This window comes from Salvelinus alpinus, chromosome 24 (assembly GCF_045679555.1).
Source record: "Salvelinus alpinus chromosome 24, SLU_Salpinus.1, whole genome shotgun sequence".
Lineage (NCBI taxonomy): Eukaryota > Metazoa > Chordata > Actinopteri > Salmoniformes > Salmonidae > Salvelinus > Salvelinus alpinus.
The window spans coordinates 46,094,965-46,111,205 of record NC_092109.1 but is presented as its reverse complement, the minus strand read 5'-3'; the positions used below and the strand labels follow the sequence as shown (position 1 = coordinate 46,111,205).

At 42.7% G+C, this 16,241-nt stretch overlaps 1 protein-coding gene across 1 annotated transcript in view; it reads left to right on the top strand.

Annotated features, from left to right (window-relative positions):
- LOC139551917 (protocadherin Fat 3) overlaps positions 1-16,241 on the top strand; it is a gene marked incomplete at its 3' end in the record, with an annotated part of 293,271 nt that overhangs the window by 160,637 nt on the left and 116,393 nt on the right. Inside the window, exons 38-43 of the mRNA XM_071363255.1 lie at positions 2,474-2,838; positions 7,939-8,092; positions 9,477-9,584; positions 13,420-13,603; positions 14,935-15,155; positions 15,248-15,556. Of these exons, the coding sequence (XP_071219356.1) occupies positions 2,474-2,838; positions 7,939-8,092; positions 9,477-9,584; positions 13,420-13,603; positions 14,935-15,155; positions 15,248-15,556 (1,341 nt within the window). The remainder of the gene's footprint in view (positions 1-2,473; positions 2,839-7,938; positions 8,093-9,476; positions 9,585-13,419; positions 13,604-14,934; positions 15,156-15,247; positions 15,557-16,241) is intronic.

Here is a 16,241-nt window from a genome sequence, read left to right as displayed (position 1 = left end):
CAGAGAGACTTACAGTAGTGAGTCATTTAGCAGACTCTCTTATCCAGAGAGACTTACAGTAGGGAGTCATTTAACAGACTCTCTGATCCAGAGAGACTTACAGTAGTGAGTCATTTAGCAGACTCTCTTATCCAGAGAGACTTAAAGTTAGTAAGTAATTTAACAGACTCTCTTATCCAGAGAGATGTTGTCCCCCACGGGAATCGAGCTCATAACCCTGGCCTTGCAAGCTCCATGCTCTACCAACTGAGCCACACAGGACATTTTGGATGGTAATTAATTATTTGCTCCTCACAAGGATAGCAATACAAAAGTGTGTGTGTGTGTGGGTCGGTGTACCTTATGTTTTAGTGGGGCCACCTAGTGGTGAAATTAGGAATCTGTTTGTTCTCAATTCCATCAAAAAGTCTCAGAAATCCTCTCTTTGTAGGCCCTGTGTCAAGGTCCTCACTAGTATAGTGTGTGTGTGTGTGTGTGTGTGTGTGTGTGTGTGTGTGTGTGTGTGTGTGTGTGTGTGTGTGTGTGTGTGTGTGTGTGTGTGTGTGTGTGTGTGTGTGTGTGTGTGTGTGTGTGTGTGTGTGTGTGTGTGTGTGTGTGTGTGCGTGCGTGCGTGCGTGCGTGCGTGCGTGCGTGCGTGCGTGCGTGCGTGCGTGCGTGCGTGCGTGCGTGCGTGCAGAAAGTATTCACACCCACATTTTGTTGTCTTACAGCTAAAATGTTAAAATGGATTACATTTAGATTTCTTTGGCCTACACACAATACTTCATAATGTTAAAGTGGAATTATGTTTTTAGAAGTTTGTACAAATTAATAAAAAATGAAACGCTGAAATGTCTTGACTCAATAAGTTTACAATCCCTTTCTTATGGCAAGCCTAAATAGTTCAGGAGCAAAAATGTGCTTAACAAGTCACATAATAAGTTGCATGTACTATGTAATACTAGAGTTTAACATAGTTTCTGAACGACTACCCCATCTCTGTACCCAACTCATACAATTATCTCTAATGCCTCTCAGTCGAGCAGTGAATTTCAAACACAGCAAAGAAGGGGACCTTTTGAATATCCTTTTGAGCAAGTTATTAATTACACTTTGGATGGTGTATCAATACACCCAGTCACTACAAACATACAGGCGTCCTTCCTAACTCAGTTGCCGGAGAGGAAGGAAACCGCTCAGGGATTTCACCATGAGTCCAATGGGGATTTTAAAACAGTAAAATAGTAATGACTTTGACAGGAGAAAACTGAGGATGGTTCAACAACATTGTAGTTATTCCACAATATTAACCTAAATAACAAGGGTGAAAAGAAGGAAGCCTGTCCAGAAAACATGCATCCTGTTTGCAACACAGCACTAAAGTAATACTGCATAAAATGTGTTTTGTCCTGAATACAAAGTGTTATCTTTGTGGCAAATCCAATACATTACTGAGTACCACGCTCCATATTTTCACGCATAGTGGTGGCTGCATCATGTTATGCTATGCTTGTAATCATTAAGAAATTGGGAGTTTTTCAGGATAAAAAAAAGAGGCAAAATCCTAGAGGAAAAACAGGTTCAGACTGCTTTCCACCAGACGCTGGGAAAAATGACGTATTCACCTGATTTATTAAATATTAATAGTTAACAATTATATACTTAACAAATAGTAAGACATTTCTGTTCTATTAATCCTGTGTTTCTGTAAAGACATGGTTTCCACTCTAGCTTCCTGCAGCTAGTCTGGGTTTCTGTAAAGACATGGTTTCCACTCTAGCTCCCTGCAGCTAGTCTGGGTGTCTGTAAAGACATGGTTTCCACTCTAGCTCCCTGCAGCTAGTCTGGGTTTCTGTAAAGACATGGTTTCCACTCTAGCTCCCTGCAGCTAGTCTGGGTGTCTGTAAAGACATGGTATCCACTCTAGCTCCCTGCAGCTAGTCTGGGTGTCTGTAAAGACATGGTATCCACTCTAGCTCCCTGCAGCTAGTCATGGTGTCTGTAAAGACATGGTATCCACTCTAGCTCCCTGCAGCTAGTCTGGGTTTCTGTAAAGACATGGTATCCACTCTAGCTCCCTGCAGCTAGTCAGGGTGTCTGTAAAGACATGGTATCCACTCTAGCTCCCTGCAGCTAGTCTGGGTTTCTGTAAAGACATGGTATCCACTCTAGCTCCCTGCAGCTAGTCTGGGTTTCTGTAAAGACATGGTATCCACTCTAGCTCCCTGCAGCTAGTCTGTGTTTCTGTAAAGACATGGTATCCACTCTAGCTCCCTGCAGCTAGTCTGTGTTTATGTAAAGACCAGGCCAACATAGAAATACAACATAGATTACCCACCCTAGTCACACCCTGACCTAACCAAATAGAGAATAAAAAGGCTCTCTAAGGTCAGGGCGTGACAGTAATAATATAAATAAATCTGACCCAGGTCAGCATGGCTCAATAACAATAACGTTGACCACTTTACTAAATGACGTATATCTCTTCCCTCAGGTGTTGGCGTTGGACAGTGACTCGGAGCGTAACTCGTTGGTCCGTTACCAGATCCTGTCAGACGTCTACAACAGTACCGACTTCTTCCACGTCGACAGCAGCAGCGGACTGATCCTCACCGCGCGCATGCTCGACTACGAAACCATGCAACAATACACCTTCATCGTCAGGGCAACCGACAGCGGCGACCCTGCCCTCAGCAGCGAGGTCAATGTCATGGTTTTGGTTACAGACACCAACGACAACCCTCCTTCCTTCAGCCAATCGCTGTACGAAGTGTACTTGAGCGAGCTGGCCCCCAGGGGACAGTTTGTGACCTGCGTCCAGGCCTCTGATGCTGACAGCTGTGATGCAAATAGACTCAGGTATAAGGCCACAAAAAATATTACAATACAGCTGACCACCCAGCAAACAGGGGACGTCCTAAGGACACAATCTCCTGACGTTCCGGGGATGTCCTAACGTTTGTTTGCAGGGTAGTTTGAAGTTTATGTTGTCTTTCCGAATCTGTGGTACATGGACCCCCATGAGTATTAATACTACTAATGTGGGGTGCATGGACCCCCTCCTGGTCTGTGTTCTACTGGTGTGTGTAGTATGTGAGGACCTTGCGGATGATGTGGATGCTGAAAGCGTAAATTGGGCTTAAGACAGTTATAGAATTTTCCTAGTAATATGTTGCTATGTAACGTTATCATGATGTCTCTAGGTAATTGAATGAAAACATCTCTTGATGCTCCTGGACACATCATCAGTGATGTAACCTGGGGTCATAGGGTGTTTTGGGTCTTACAACATCAGACACCCTTGACCCTGTGACCCAGCCGACGTTGATCAGACACCGACTTGTGTCCAGGTGGCATTATGCTGCTCCCCATGGATATCCTCTCTTGATCCAGAGCCGTCTTGATGCTTTTTCAGCTGCCTCCATGGTGTTGCTGCTGGCTCTCCTCCTCTTCGCTCCATTGATGCCGAGTGTTCTGTCGGCTCTGTAGAAGGATAGCAAAACCTCTGCAGCCTACCTCGATAGGCATGCACCTTCCAACCCTGCTTCCGGCAGTCAATGAGCAGTCCCTCGTATTTGCCGTCATTGTCTCACATGCCTCCTCCAGACAATCTTCCCAAGGCACTGTCAGCTCCAGAATAATGATGGTCTTTGTGGACTCTGAGACCAGGGTGAAGTCTGGTCTCAGGGTTGTCTTGACAATATCAATCAAATGTATTTATAAAGCCCTTTTTTTACATAGGCCGATGTCACAAAGTGCTGACAATATTCTGCGGGAACTTGAGCTGTTTCTCCAGGTCTGCTGTCACCTGCCAGTCCAGAGCAGTAGCTAGGATCCCTGCTGGTGGTTTGCATTTTAAGCTTGGCTGCTCTCCAGCTCGAACGAAAGTGATTCCTGTGCAGATTGCTTCAGATTGCTTCAGATTGCTTCTGATTCCAATGCAGATTGCTTATTTCTTATTGCCGATTGCTGTTCAGTATAGCTTCTGTGGTGCTCTTGAGAACCTTGTCATGGCGCCAGTGATAACAGCCCCCTCCCAGAGCTTTAGGACAACAACCTAAAATGTGCTCCAGTGTCCCTGTCTTGGAGCATAGCGAGCATGCAGGAGTTTCCACTTTGCCCCCAGCAGAACAGGTTTGGTGAGCTGGGTAGGACATCATACACCGCCTGGATCAGGAACTTAATGCAGTGTGGTTCTGCCTGCCAGAGGTCAGTCCACAAGACTTTCCTGTCCACTGCCTGCTCTCACCTCATCTAGGCTCACTTTCTGTCTCATTCCCACTGCTCTGTTGGACCTCTCCTCTTCCACAGCTGTTATCACCTCCTCCTGAACCAACCAGCATCTCTCATTCCCCTTGGGAGTGTCGTACCGGGGGTTGAGAAGGTTCCCAGACTGGCTCTTCCCTTAGTCAATGCTCCCACCAGAACACTGTGGTGCAGCCGAGACTCAGCCTGTAGCACATCTTCCTCTGTTCTCTACTTCCTCCCTGTTTTGACCACTATCCTCCCTTGGTCTACCTCTGGGTCGCTCCACTCCCTGTATTGACCACTATCCTCCCTTGGTCTACCTCTGGGTCTCTCCACTCCCTGTATTGAACAATATCCTCCCTTGGTCTACCTCTGGGTCACTCCACTCTCTGTATTGACCACTATCCTCCCTTGGTCCACCTCTGGGTCGCTCCACTCCCTGTATTGACCACTATCCTCCCTTGGTCTACCTCTGGGTTGCTCCACTCCCTGTATTGACCACTATCCTCCCTTGGTCTACCTCTGGGTCGCTCCAGTCCCTGTATTGACCACTATCCTCCCTTGGTCCACCTCTGGGTCGCTCCACTCCCTGTATTGACCACTATCCTCCCTTGGTCTACCTCTGGGTCGCTCCACTCCCTGTATTGACCACTATCCTCCCTTGGTCTACCTCTGGGTCTCTCCACTCCCTGTATTGAACAATATCCTCCCTTGGTCTACCTCTGGGTCACTCCACTCTCTGTATTGACCACTATCCTCCCTTGGTCCACCTCTGGGTCGCTCCACTCCCTGTATTGACCACTATCCTCCCTTGGTCTACCTCTGGGTCGCTCCACTCCCTGTATTGACCACCATCCTCCCTTGGTCTACCTCTGGGTCGCTCCAGTCCCTGTATTGACCACTATCCTTCCTTGGTCCACCTCTGGGTCGCTCCACTCCCTGTATTGACCACTATCCTCCCTTGGTCTACCTCTGGGTCGCTCCACTCCCTGTATTGACCACTATCCACCCTTGGTCCACCTCTGGGTCGCTCCACTCCCTGTATTGACCACTATCCACCCTTAGTCCACCTTTGGGTCGCTCCACTCCCTGTATTGACCACTATCCACCCTTAGTCCACCTCTGGGTTGCTCCACTCCCTGTCATGTATCACTTCCCTGGCCCGAGTCACCTTGATCTTCCAGGGACTTCAGCGGCTGTTTGTTGCTGTTCCCATAGAGGGCGATGCTGCTCAGTCTCCTAGGCAATCCCAGCCACCTTCAGAGATAGCTGTTGACCTTCCTCTCCAAGTCTTCGACAGTGGAGACCGGGATGTCGTAGATGAGTAGACTATCGTCGGGAGGATGCCACGCTTTGAACTTGCCGAACTTGCCAGACAGTCCTGACTGGTCAACCGCTCTCAGCCAGCTCTCCAGTTCAAGTACTTTTGGGATGGGCCTCCCTTTTGCACCGATGTGTCGATGTAGCCATTCTTAGAGAGTAAATCTACAAGCCACCTCACTACAATGCTGAAGAAAATCTTCCCTTCATCATTTAGCAATGTGAGCCTGAACTGGTCGATTCTCTTGGACTCTTCTTCCTTTGAGATCCAAACTCTTTTGGCGAATCTCCACTGTTGTGCAACCTTTCCTCTCCTCCAGATGACCTTCTGGATCTTCCAGAGCCGCTTGACTAACAGAAGGGCAGTACTTGTAGACCTTGTATGAGACTTCGATTGGTCCAGGAACTGAGCTAGACCTTCTTCACAACGTCCTGTACTTCTTTCAGGAGTGGCTCCCTGTTGTCGAACTCTTGTGACTGGTGCTATCAAGATGTTACACTGACCCAACTCCTGTTCCTTGTCGGGGTCACCGTACGTGTTCTGGATGTGCTGGCCGATCTCCTCTTTGGAACAAGCCAAGTTCCCACGGTGCTTCTACTCTAGCAGCTGCCTTTGTGCAGCCAAAGGGATTTTGGCTATGAATGCAGTTCGCTTCTTGGCTCTTTCTTTCCACCGTCTTTCAGCCCTACGCAGAGTCAAGAGCTTCTTTCTCAGGATGCTCAATAGCTCTGTTAAGGTCATTACTCCTGAATCTGAATGGTTTGTCCTCGGGGTTTCGCCTGCTAAATAAGTTCTGTTATACCCACAGACATGATTCAAACAGTTTTAGAAACTTCAGAGTGTTTTCTATCCAAATCTACTAATAATATGCATATCTTATCTCCTGGCGATGAGTAACTGGCAGTTGAATTTGGGTATGCTTTTCATCCAAACGTGAAAATGCTGCCCCCTACCCTAGAGAAGTTAAGGTTGGTCGTTACTCCTGACTGGTGCTGAATTCTTGAGGACCCTTCAGTTTGATCTTGTGGATTTTTGGCAGGTCTCTAGTTCATCGGGATGTACGTTGTTCTGGCAGGCCTCTGCTCTACTGCCCCAAACATTTCTACTATTAGGATGACTAATAATGCAGTAACACTTTTACTTGACACCCAGCATCATAACACGTTACGACACGGTCATAACCATATCATAATAACTCACCTGTTGTGAAATATATTGTGTTATTTTATGGCTGGTTATGACACCTACATCAGAGAGTCTAAACTCAAATTTAGTCCGTTGTTGTTGTTGTTGTAATGAATTCTTTAGTCATGTTTTTTTTCCATCATATTTTAAATAACTTGTAGAAAATACACTGTATGACACTGTCATGAAGAATTATGACCATCATATAAGCCAGAGAGGCCTATCACGTACATGTCCTTATATCAGTCACCAGTCACATAGAGGGTGTCTGGTCCTGCTCCTGAACTCTGCTTCTACATTCATCCCAGTCATCAGTCACATAGAGGGTGTCTGGTCCTGCTCCTGAACTCTGCTCCTACATTCATCCCAGTCATCAGTTACATAGAGGGTGTCTGGTCCTGCTCCTGAACTCTGCTCCTACATTCATCCCAGTCAGTTACATAGAGGGTGTCTGGTCCTGCTCCTGAACTCTGCTCCTACATTCATCCCAGTCATCAGTTACATAGAGGGTGTCTGGTCCTGCTCCTGCACTCTGCTCCTACATTCATCCCAGTCATCAGTCACATAGAGGGTGTCTGGTCCTGCTCCTGAACTCTGCTCCTACATTCATCCCAGTCATCAGTCACATAGAGGGTGTCTGGTCCTGCTCCTGAACTCTGCTCCTACATTCATCCCAGTCATCAGTTACATAGAGGGTGTCTGGTCCTGCTCCTGCACTCTGCTCCTACATTCATCCCAGTCATCAGTTACATAGAGGGTGTCTGGTCCTGCTCCTGCACTCTGCTCCTGCATTCATCCCAGTCATCAACAACAGAGCACTGGGGCAGGTGCATGTCTGACATCAATGTGTGAGCAAATATACAATGAGAATTTAATATGGTCAATTTGAGAAAATGTTTATATAACATAAACAATTAGGCTATGGTGGAATGAAATGTTTTACCTTGTGTGGTAGGTTTTGTGGGTTGTGACACTCTTATGTAGGTGTCATAACCAGCCATAGAATAACACAATATACAGTATGTCACAACAGGCCTAAATATATGTCATGACATAATGTGATCATATGACATAACATGTTATGACTGTGGATGTAAAGTGTTACCCAGATTGCTTCTGCGATGGTCTCGACAATCTGGTACAGGGCTAATCTCTATATTACATTCACAGTAATTTGCTTCTGTGTTATGATGTTATCCATCCAGGTACAATATCCTGTCCGGTGACGAGCGGACGGTGTTTATGATGGACACAGAGACGGGGTTGATATCTCTGTCCAATCAGAGAAGACAGGGGATGAGGGCTTCCTTGAGGCTCAACGTGTCTGTGTCCGATGGGGTCTTCACCAACACCGCTGAGGTTTGAAGATTTAAAGTTATTTTATTTCTTTGTTATTTTTCCAATAGAGTAATAATACACAAACATAGTAATAATAATAGAGTAATAATACTAATAGAATAATAATACTAACATAGCGATAATAATAACAAATAAAATAATAATAGAGCAATACTAATAATCAAATCAAATCAAGTTTATTTTATATAGCCCTTCGTACATCAGCTAATATCTCAAAGTGCTGTACAGAAACTCAGCCTAAAACCCCCAAACAGCAAGCAATGTAGGTGTAGAATTATAATTAATATTAATAATAATATTAATTATAATAATAGAGTAATAATACTAGAGTAATAATACTAATAATAATATTAATAATATTATTAATTATAATAATAGAGTAATAATAATAGGGTAATAATATTAATATTACTATCAATTATAATAGAGTAATAATACTAGAGTAATAATACTAATAATAATATTAATAATAATATTAATTATAATAATAGAGTAATAATAATAGAGTAATACCACTAATAATAATATTAATTATAATATTAATTATAATAATAGAGTAATAATAATAGAGTAATACCACTCATAACAATATTAATAATAATATTAATTATAATAATAGAGTAATAATAATAGAGTAATACCACTAATAACAATATTAATAATAATATTAATTATAATAATAGAGTAATAATAATAGGGTAATAATATTAATATTACTATCAATTATAATAATAGAGTAATAATACTAGAGTAATAATACTAATAATAATATTAATAATAATATTAATTATAATAATAGAGTAATAATAATAGAGTAATACTACTAATAACAATATTAGTAATACTAGAGTAAAAAATAATAGAGTAATAATACTAATAATAATAGAGTAATACTATAAATAATAATATTATTTATACTAGTAGAGTAATTATACTAGAGTAATAATACTAATAACAATATTAATAATAATAGAGTAAAAAATAATAGAGTAATAATATTAATAATAATATTAATTATAATACTAGAGTAATAATACTCGAGTAATAATACTAATAATAAAATTAATAATAATAGAGTAAAAACAATAATATGCTGATAATAATAATATGTATAATAATAATCATAATAATAATAATGTGATAATAATAATATTAATTATAATAATATTAATACTTTAATAATTAATAATAATAATTTGATAATAATATTAGTAATAATAGCAATAATAGGGTAATATTCATATTCATATTAATAATAATAATATAATGGAGTAATAATTGTATATTATTGTTTTATATTGTTATCTGGTGAGTGTGTTGGGGGCAAGCCTGTGTAGAGAACTATGATACAGGTATATGATAATGATGAATATGATGTTCCCAGGTCAATGTGTATGTGCTGGGAGCGAACCTCTACAGTCCAGTATTCAGCCAGAGGTTCTACCTGGCGGAAACCAGAGAGAACACACCTGCTGGATCCAGAGTCATACAGGTGAGAGGTAACACTGACACTAACTTCTACAGGTGTGAGGCAACACTGACACTAACGTCTACAGGTGTGAGGTAACACTGACACTAACTTCTACAGGTGAGAGGTAACACTGACACTAACTTCTACAGGTGAGAGGTAACACTGACACTAACTTCTACAGGTGAGAGCTAACACAGACACTAACTTCTACAGGTGAGAGGTAACACTGACACTAACTTCTACAGGTGAGAGCTAACACTGACACTAACGTCTACAGGTGAGAGGTAACACTGACACTAACTTCTACAGGTGTGAGGTAACACAGACACTAACTTCTACAGGTGAGAGCTAACACAGACACTAACTTCTACAGGTGAGAGGTAACACTGACACTAACTTCTACAGGTGAGAGGTAACACTGACACTAACACTGACACTAACTTCTACAGGTGAGAGGTAACACTGACACTAACTTCTACAGGTGAGAGGTAACACTGACACTAACTTCTACAGTTGAGAGCTAACACAGACACTAACTTCTACAGGTGAGAGGTAACACTGACACTAACTTCTACAGGTGAGAGCTAACACTGACACTAACGTCTACAGGTGAGAGGTAACACTGACACTAACTTCTACAGGTATGAGGTAACACAGACACTAACTTCTACAGGTGAGAGCTAACACAGACACTAACTTCTACAGGTGAGAGGTAACACTGACACTAACACTGACACTAACTTCTACAGGTGAGAGGTAACACTGACACTAACTTCTACAGGTGAGAGGTAACACTGACACTAACACTGACACTAACTTCTACAGGTGAGAGGTAACACTAACACTAACTTCTACAGGTGTGAGGTAACACTGACACTAACTTCTACAGGTGAGAGCTAACACTGACACTAACTTCTACAGGTGTGAGGTAACACTGACACTAACTTCTACAGGTGAGAGGTAACACTGACACTAACTTCTACAGGTGAGAGCTAACACTGACACTAACTTCTACATGTGAGAGGTAACACTGACACTAACTTCTACAGGTGAGAGGTAACACTGATACTAACTTCTACAGGTGAGAGGTAACACTGACACTAACGTCTACAGGTGAGAGGTAACACTGACACTAACTTCTACAGGTGAGAGGTAACACTGACACTAACTTCTACAGGTGAGAGGTAACACTGACACTAACGTCTACAGGTGAGAGGTAACACTAACACTAACTTCTACAGGTGAGAGGTAACACTGACACTAACGTCTACAGGTGAGAGGTAACACTGACACTAACTTCTACAGGTGAGAGCTAACACTGACACTAACGTCTACAGGTGAGAGCTAACACTGACACTAACTTCTACAGGTGAGAGGTAACACTGACACTAACTTCTACAGGTGTGAGGTAACACTGACACTAACTTCTACAGGTGAGAGCTAACACTGACACTAACTTCTACAGGTGAGAGCTAACACTGACACTAACACTGACACTAACGTCTACAGGTGAGAGCTAACACAGACACTAACTTCTACAGGTGAGAGGTAACACTGACACTAACTTCTACAGGTGAGAGCTAACACTGACACTAACTTCTACAGGTGAGAGGTAACACTGACACTAACACTGACACTAACACTGACACTAACGTCTACAGGTGAGAGCTAACACTGACACTAACTTCTACAGGTGAGAGCTAACACTGACACTAACGTCTACAGGTGAGAGCTAACACTGACACTAACTTCTACAGGTGAGAGGTAACACTGACACTAACTTCTACAGGTGAGAGCTAACACAGACACTAACTTCTACAGGTGAGAGGTAACACTGACACTAACTTCTACAGGTGAGAGCTAACACTGACACTAACGTCTACAGGTGAGAGGTAACACTGACACTAACTTCTACAGGTGAGAGCTAACACTGACACTAACTTCTACAGGTGAGAGCTAACACTGACACTAACTTCTACAGGTGAGAGCTAACACAGACACTAACTTCTACAGGTGAGAGGTAACACTGACACTAACACTGACACTAACTTCTACAGGTGAGAGGTAACACTGACACTAACTTCTACAGGTGAGAGGTAACACTGACACTAACACTGACACTAACTTCTACAGGTGAGAGGTAACACTAACACTATATTCTACAGGTGAGAGGTAACACTGACACTAACGTCTACAGGTGAGAGGTAACACTAACACTAACTTCTACAGGTGAGAGGTAACACTGACACTAACGTCTACAGGTGAGAGGTAACACTGACACTAACTTCTACAGGTGAGAGCTAACACTGACACTAACGTCTACAGGTGAGAGCTAACACTGACACTAACTTCTACAGGTGAGAGGTAACACTGACACTAACTTCTACAGGTGTGAGGTAACACTGACACTAACTTCTACAGGTGAGAGCTAACACTGACACTAACTTCTACAGGTGAGAGCTAACACTGACACTAACACTGACACTAACGTCTACAGGTGAGAGCTAACACTAACACTAACTTCTACAGGTGAGAGCTAACACAGACACTAACTTCTACAGGTGAGAGGTAACACTGACACTAACTTCTACAGGTGAGAGCTAACACTGACACTAACTTCTACAGGTGAGAGGTAACACTGACACTAACACTGACACTAACACTGACACTAACGTCTACAGGTGAGAGCTAACACTGACACTAACTTCTACAGGTGAGAGCTAACACTGACACTAACGTCTACAGGTGAGAGCTAACACTGACACTAACTTCTACAGGTGAGAGGTAACACTGACACTAACTTCTACAGGTGAGAGGTAACACTGACACTAACTTCTACAGGTGAGAGCTAACACTGACACTAACGTCTACAGGTGAGAGGTAACACTGACACTAACTTCTACAGGTGAGAGCTAACACTGACACTAACTTCTACAGGTGAGAGCTAACACTGACACTAACTTCTACAGGTGTGAGGTAACACAGACACTAACTTCTACAGGTGAGAGCTAACACAGACACTAACTTCTACAGGTGAGAGGTAACACTGACACTAACACTGACACTAACTTCTACAGGTGAGAGGTAACACTGACACTAACTTCTACAGGTGAGAGGTAACACTGACACTAACACTGACACTAACTTCTACAGGTGAGAGGTAACACTAACACTAACTTCTACAGGTGTGAGGTAACACTGACACTAACTTCTACAGGTGAGAGCTAACACTGACACTAACTTCTACAGGTGTGAGGTAACACTGACACCAACTTCTACAGGTGAGAGGTAACACTGACACTAACTCCTACAGGTGAGAGCTAACACTGACACTAACTTCTACAGGTGAGAGGTAACACTGACACTAACGTCTACAGGTGAGAGGTAACACTGACACTAACTTCTACATGTGAGAGGTAACACTGACACTAACTTCTACAGGTGAGAGGTAACACTGACACTAACTTCTACAGGTGAGAGGTAACCTGTATGCTTACTTTAGTATTCAAATATCTCCCAGGATTTCATATCTGCCAGGATTTCATACCTTCCATGATTTCATATCTGACAGGATTTCATATCTGCCATGATTTCATATCTGCCATGATTTCATATCTGACAGGATTTCATATCTGCCATGATTTCGTATCTGCCATGATTTCATATCTGCCATTATTTCTTTATAAAACTGTATGACGATATAGTGTTAACTGCTGGTGTATTCTTGTTTGAGTAAAGAATTAAAATGAAAGAGATGATCACAGAACTATAATCTAGTGTTGATTGTGTCAATACTAATCAATCAATAAACCAACCAACCGACTAATCAATCAATAAATCGTGACTCTCCCTCCAGGTGCGCGCTACGGATGAGGACTCAGGTCTGTTTGGTCAGGTGACCTTCACGTTCATCAACGACTTGGGGAAGAGTAAGTTCAGCATCGACGCTAAAGGCCTCATCACCACCGCACAGAAACTAGACCGTGAAAACCCTAGCAACAAGGATATAGTCCTCACCGTCATGGCCCTTGATGGAGGAGGTACAGAGAGGGGGAGGGTATGTGTTTGGGGGGAGGGGGTGGGTGTATGTTCGTGTGTTTGTTTGTTTGTGAAATGCCAGTATAGTTTTTAATGGTCCTTCGAGCCGGGTGGTTTCATCAATCATCAGTAGAGCATCAATGATCAATGTATCAATAACACATTCAGCATCCACAACATAACACTGTTACTATCATGTCTATAACACTGGTACTATCATGTCTATAACACTGTTACTATCATGTCTATAACACTGTTACTATCATGTCTATAACACTGCTACTATCCTGTCTATAACACTGTTACTATCCTGTCTATAACACTGTTACTATCATGTCTATAACACTGTTACTATCCTGTCTATAACACTGTTACTATCATGTCTATAACACTGTTACTATCCTGTCTATAACACTGGTACTGTCATGTCTATAACACTACTATCATGTCTATAACACTGTTACTATCATGTCTATAACACTGTTACTATCCTGTCTATAACACTGTTACTATCCTGTCTATAACACTGTTACTATCATGTCTATAACACTACTATCCTGTCTATAACACTGTTACTATCATGTCTATAACACTACTATCATGTCTATAACACTGTTATTATCATATCTATAACACTGTTACTATCCTGTCTACAACACAACACTGTTACTATCATGTCTATAACACTGTTACTATCATGTCTACTACACTGTCACTATCCTGTCTATAACACTGGTACTATCCTGTCTATAACACTGTTACTATCATGTCTATAACACTGTTACTATCCTGTCTATAACACTGTTACTATCCTGTCTATAACACTGTTACTATCATGTCTATAACACTGTTACTATCATGTCTATAACACTGTTACTATCATGTCTATAACCCTGTTACTATCCTGTCTATAACCCTGTTACTATCCTGTCTATAACACTGTTACTATCCTGTCTATAACACTGTTACTATCCTGTCTATAACCCTGTTACTATCATGTCTATAACACTGTTACTATCCTGTCTATAACACTGTTACTATCCTGTCTATAACACTGTTACTATCATGTCTATAACACTGGTACTATCATGTCTATAACACTGGTACTATCATGTCTATAACACTGGTACTATCATGTCTATAACACTGGTACTATCATGTCTATAACACTGTTACTATCATGTCTATAACCCTGTTACTATCATGTCTATGACACTGGTACTATCATGTCTATAACCCTGTTACTATCATGTCTATAACACAACACTGTTACTATCCTGTCTATGACACTGTTACTATCATGTCTATAACCCTGTCACTACCGTGTTTCCAGGCCGTGCTGCATTCTGTACAGTCCGTGTGGTGTTGACTGATGAGAATGACAACGCCCCTCGGTTCAGGGCGGTGGAGTATCGTATGAGCATCAGGTCCAATGTGGCTAAAGGATCCTTGGTTACCCAGATCCAGGCCTCAGACCTTGACGCTGGACCCAATGGACGGGTCATCTATTCCCTGTACAGCGAGGCCCGCCTGCCCCTGGTTGACGTACTGGAGGTGGGTTGAGGCGGGGGGCTGTGTGAGGGGGGGGGTCGTGTCTTTGAGAAGCACACATCCTGTTTGACAACTGTTCTTCTTTTCTCCATCAGGTGGAGCCGGACAGCGGTTGGATGGTGACTAAAGGATCTCTTCTCCACCTCCAGGGAACCATCCTATCCTTCTTTGTCAAGGCTACAGACCGTGGCTCCCCGGCCAAACATTCTCTGGTCTCAGCCTTCATCCACGTCCTCCCCCCGGACGCCTTGGTTCCCTCCTTCACCCAGCCTCAGTACTCCTTCACCATACCAGAGGACACGCCAGTGGGCACGGTCCTGGGAAACATATACCTGGCCCCAGGACAGACTGGGGCTTACACCGCTGTGGGGGGAGAGACTCCCGACAGCAACCAGGAAAGAACAGCTCAGATTTTTTTTTATAATATATGCTATACAGTGCATTCGTAAAGTATTCAGACCCCTTGACGTTTTCCACATTTTGTTACAATACAGTCTTATTGTAAAATGTATTACATTGTTTTTTACCTTCATCAATCTACACACAATACCCCATAATGACAAAGCAAAAATAGGTTTGTATTTTTTTTTGCAAATTTGTAAAAAAAGAAAAGAAAAAGAAATCTTACATTTACATAATTATTCAGACTCTTTACTCAGTAATTTGTTGAAGCTCCTTTGGCAGAGATGACAGCCTCGAGTCTTCTTGGGTATGACGCTACAAGCGTGGCACACCTGTGTTTGGGGAGTTTCTCCCATTCTTCTCTGCAGATCCTCAAGCTCTGTCAGGTTGGATGGGGAGCGTCGCTGCACAGCTATTTTCAGGTCTCCCTAGAGATGTTCGATCAGGTTCAAGTCCGGGCTCTGGTTGGGCCACTCAAGGACATTCAGAGACTTGTCCCGAAGCCACTCCTGCATTTTCTTAGCTGTGTGCTTAGGGTCGTTGTGCTGTTGGAAGGTGAACCTTCGCCCCAGTCTGAGGTCCTGAGCACTCTGGAGCAGGTTTTCATCAAGGATCTCTCTGTACTTTGCTCTGTTCATCTTTTCCTCGATCCTGACTAATCTCCCAGTCCCTGCCGCTGAAAACATC